Below are 4,871 nucleotides of genomic sequence, written 5' to 3' on the forward strand. Positions count from 1 at the left end.
ATTATCTTTGGGGCCGTCACTAGTTTGTACGGCTGTATAAATATTCTGACCACAATGTTGTGAAAATCGCTGACTACACAGTCCCTGGGCCAGGACTCAGGGAGACACTGTGACAAAGAGCTCTCGGTGCAGGAGGGGAGGGATCAGGCAAAGTCCCAGGTCCCGGGAGGGGCAGGCTCTCAGGCTCTCAGGGTGTCAGGCGGTCTCTGGGACGGGGACGCCCCGTGGTGGGGATTCCCAGTCTCCCCGAGTTTCACTTTCTCTCTCACAACCTGTGTCGGGCCCTCCTGCCTGGACAGTCGTGACGCGACCCCACTTCTCACTCCCATTGCGTGTCCGGTTTCTGAAGAAGCCAATCAGCGTCCCCGCGGTTCCCGGTTATAAAGTCTCCGCCGCACTCAGTTTCTCCCCAAACCCGGAGGATGCAGGTCGTGGCACCGCGAGCCCTCTTCCTGCTGCTCTTGGGGGCCCTGGCCCTGACCGAGACCTGGGCGGGTGAGTGCGGGGTCGGGAGGGAACGGCCCCTGCGGGGAGGAGCGAGGAGACCCCGGGGGTCGGGGGCCAGGACTCCCAGGGAAGGAGCCACGCCGCCGCCCCCGGTCCAGACCCGCCCCCTCACCCCGGTCCCCGCCTGTTCCCTCTCGTGCTTCCCGCCCCCTCTTCTCTCCCCACGGGGTGCCGGCCCTTCTCCGACCTCCACACCTTTTCCGTCTCACGAGCCCCTCGCCCCCACCCCCTCCCGACCCCGTCACCTCGGACCCGGGGACCCGCGCCGGGAGGAGGGTCGGACCGGGTCTCACCCCTCCCCGCCCCCAGGCTCCCACTCCCTGAGGTACTTCCTCACCGGGGTGTCCCGGCCCGGCCGCGGGGAGCCCCGCTTCATCGCCGTCGGCTACGTGGACGACACGCAGTTCGTGCGGTTCGACAGCGACGCCCCGAATCCGAGGGGTGAGCCGCGGGCGCCGTGGGTGGAGCAGGAGCGGCCGGAGTACTGGGAAGAGGAGACGCGGATCTTGAAGGACGCCGCACAGATTTACCGAGTGAACCTGAGCACCTTGCGCGGCTACTACAACCAGAGCGAGGCCGGTGAGCGACGCGGGCCCGGGTCCGAGTCACGACCCCCATCCCCAGGGACGGGCCGGCGTCGCCCCGAGTCTCCGGGTCCGAGGGTCACCACAACATTGCGGGACCCGCCCGGTCCCCCGACTCGGGAGGAAACGGCGGGACTTTACCCGGTTTCATTTTCCGTTTGGGTTTAATCGCTGCGGCTGGTCGGGGCGGGGTCAGGGTCTCACACCCTCCAGGAGATGCGCGGCTGCGACGTGGGGCCGAACGGTCGCCTCCTCCGCGGGTACAGACAGTACGCCTACGACGGCGCCGATTACATCGCCCTGAACGAGGACCTGCGCTCCTGGACCGCGGCCGACGCGGCGGCTCAGATCACCAAGCAAGAGTGTGAGGCGCCCGGTGTTACAGAGCAACACAGGAACTACCTGGAGGGCACCTGCGTGGAGTGGCTCCTCAGATACCTGGAGATCGGGAAGGACACGCTGCAGCGCGCAGGTACGAGGGGCCGCAGGGCCTCCCTGGTCTCCCCTCGGGCTGGGGCTGGCTTCCCACAAGGGGAGGAAATGGGGTCCCTGTGGGAACACCACCCCAACTTCTTGTCGGGAGAGGGAGGAATCCACCCAGCTTTTCATATTCTGTACAAGACAGTGACTCACCGGTGTTCATTCTCAGGATGGTCACATGATGCTGCTTCAGTGGCCCATGAAGGTAACACTAAGTGTGAATTTTCTGCTTCTTCCCCCTCAGACCCTCCAAAGACACACGTGACCCATCACCCCATCTCTGACCGTGAGGTCACCCTGAGGTGCTGGGCCCTGGGCTTCTACCCTAAGGAGATCTCACTGACCTGGCAGCGGGATGGGGGGGATCAGACCCAGGACATGGAGCTTGTGGAGACCAGGCCTTCAGGGGACGGAACCTTCCAGAAGTGGGCGGCCCTGGTGGTGCCTTCTGGAGAGGAGCAGAGATACTCGTGCCATGTGCAGCACGAGGGGCTTCAGGAGCCCCTCACCCTGGGATGGGGTAAGGAGGGACGTGAGGGGTGGAGCTTCCTCTCAGATAAAGCAGGAGCCCTCCTGGACATGTTCAGCAAGTCGGGATTCAAGCCTGAGGTCAGGGTCCCTTCCCTTTCCTCCACAGAACCTCCTCAGCCCACCGTCCCCATCAAGGGCCTCATTGTTGGCCTGGTTCTCTTGGTGGTCACTGGCGCCGTGGTGGCTGGAGCTGTGATCTGGAGGAAGAAGCACTCAGGTAGGGAAGGGAGGGAGGGATCTGAGTTTTCTTGTCTCACCGGGGGTTTCAAGCCCAGGTAGAAGCTTGCCTGCATGTGTATTGGGCGGTACCATTCAGAAACATTGCTTGCCAGTCTGCAGATTGGCACCTATCCTTTTGTAAAGCCCATGTGGAAATGAAAGACAGATTTTTTCACCTTCATAATTCCAGTTGGGGACCAGATTACCAGCACTTGAAGGTCAGAGAGGGAAGGTTCCTGCTAAGGACAGACTCCCAGGAGGTAAGAAGTTGATCCAGTCCCCCGACATCTCCTTTCTTCATGTTCCTGATCCTATCATGGGTTTTGGTCAACAGTTCTGGAAAGTTCTCTGTGGTCCAGGACTAGGGGGTTCCTCTAGGGTCTCACAACTCAGTCTTCTCCCTGGCCTCTCACGTGATGTTTTCTTCTTACAGGTGAAAAAGGAGGGAGCTACGCTCAGGCTGCAAGTAAGTGTAGAGGGGCTGTGATTCCAGAGACCCCTGTGAGGGTGCAGACAGGAGGCCATGGGCGGGCTCACCCTCCTAAAGTTCCTTCTCTAGTTTCTCTCCTGTGGGTTCTGACCACGTCCTGGTTTTGTTCTTCCCCAGGCAGTGACAGTGCCTAGGGCTCTGATGTGTCTCTCACGGATCCTAAAGGTGAGACCCTGGAGGGCCTAGATTGGGAGAGATGTTGGGGTGGAGGAGATGCCCCAGGTGGTGGGGATCCTTGAATGGGACATTTGAGCATGTGGGGGGCTGTTGGGAAGGTCAGCACTTACATGACTGACCTGAATTTGTCCATGATTATTTTCTTTCATAGTGTGAGACAGCAGCCTCGTGGGACTGAGTGATGCACGGTCCCACTTTTGTGGCTTCAGATCCCGTGACTCCTCTTTCTGCAGCTGCATCTGAATGTGTCTGTGTTCCTCATAGCATAATGTGAGGAGGTGGGGAGACTGGCCCACCCCTGCCCACCATGACCCCTCCCCACCCTGACCTGTGTTCTCTTCCCTGATCCACTTGCCTGTTCCAGCAGAGGCAGGGCTGGGCCACCTCCATCCCTGTCTTAACTTCGTGTTCCACTGAGTAATAATGTTGGAAATAAAATCTGTATATGAATTTTGTTTTTTCGAATTCCTGCCATGAGGCGTTGATGGGATAATAAAGGAAAGGATTCTTAAAGTTTGAGAAAAATAAATGGAAGTGCTGAACCTTCCAGAATCTGTGTGCTTGCTGTGCTCTGTCTGCTGCAGGTGGGACAGGAGGAGGCGGTGAGTAGCTGAGCGTGGACGCAGCCTGTGCCCACTCCGTGCTCACTGCATCATGGGCTTTGATGTGGTCACTGCTCTGCCATGTCATCTGCTTTGTTCCTTTGTCCTCGTCAGTTCAGTAGAACCTTGTCCCACCAGGACCTGTGATCTCAGAGGCTCAGAAATCACCTGGGCCTTGTACTGTCTCCAGGACTGTGGGCAGCAAGGGCTTCCTGTAACCAGGTAGCCTTGGCTCGGACCTTGCTCCCATCCTCGGACCCTGTCTTTATCGTGCGTGTTTATATTTTGCTTATTTAGTTATTGTTGTTGTTGGAATAATGTCTGTTGTTTTTCATGTGCAGAGTTTGGTCTCATTCTTCTCTGGGTGTCCCAATCTCTGGCAGCAGCCGGAGTCATTTTGCCTGTCTTGTCCCCACAAGTCCAAGGGGGCCCTGCACACAGGATTCTCAGTAGTACCAAGAGAGCAATTTTCAGCCTCATCCAGCTCTTGCCCTCCTTCTAGAGATGTCTGCTCGATTCTTCCTTCCAGCTTTTCCCCATCTTTTAAAAGGAACCAGATTCTGGAATTAGGAAACAGAAGGGACCCAATAGTCTCTCATCTTGACTTAATTCTTGCTGCATTTCTCTCTTCTCTGCAGCCTGGCCCCTCTTCTGCCCTTAGATCTTCTAAGCCTAGTGCTGACTCCAATCCAAACTGATAGATTTAGAAAGCAGAGTCTAATAGAGTCAGGGTACGTTGGAATATAGGACCCATAGGCGCAGGATATTCTTTTCTGAAGCGAGAAGGAGCATGGTGTGTGGTGTGCAGACTGATTGGTGTGGGAGGGAGGGGAGATCAGCCCTTGTGAGAAAAGTACAGGCAGCATTGATGTCATTGCGAATGGATGTTGTGCTGTAGCTGCCACAAGACAGCATGTGGCCTGAGGTCACGTTAATAAAGACACTGTCTCGGGCTTCCCTGGTGGCGCAGTGGTTGAGAGTCCACCTGCCGATGCAGGGGACAGGGGTTCGTGCCCCGGTCTGGGAATATCCCACATGCCGCGGAGCAGCTAGGCCCGTGAGCCATGCCCGCTGAGCCTGCGCGCTCCGCAATGGGAGAGGCCGCAACAGTGAGAGGCCCGCGTACCAGAAAAATAAATAAATAAATAAATAAATAAATAAATAAAGATGCTGTCTCTAGAATAGGGAGATGCTCTACACTGATCATTCATTCAATTGATATTTTTGTGTGCCAGATACATGACACCCTATTTTTGCATCTAGGAAACCTCAGGGAACTAA

At 57.1% G+C, this 4,871-nt stretch overlaps 1 protein-coding gene across 1 annotated transcript; it reads left to right on the forward strand.

The window, feature by feature from the left end:
• The first annotated feature begins 419 nt into the window (after positions 1–419).
• On the forward strand, positions 420–3,050 carry LOC103075043 (BOLA class I histocompatibility antigen, alpha chain BL3-7-like). The gene is given in 7 exon segments (XM_082930843.1): positions 420–495; positions 817–1,086; positions 1,288–1,563; positions 1,816–2,091; positions 2,209–2,319; positions 2,755–2,787; positions 2,929–3,050. Coding segments are annotated over 7 exon segments (1,161 nt in total). The 5' UTR covers positions 420–422.
• Positions 3,051–4,871: the final 1,821 nt, after the last annotated feature.

Source organism: Lipotes vexillifer, unplaced genomic scaffold (assembly GCF_000442215.2).
Source record: "Lipotes vexillifer unplaced genomic scaffold, Lipotes_vexillifer_v1.1 scaffold657, whole genome shotgun sequence".
NCBI classification, from domain to species: Eukaryota; Metazoa; Chordata; class Mammalia; order Artiodactyla; family Lipotidae; genus Lipotes; species Lipotes vexillifer.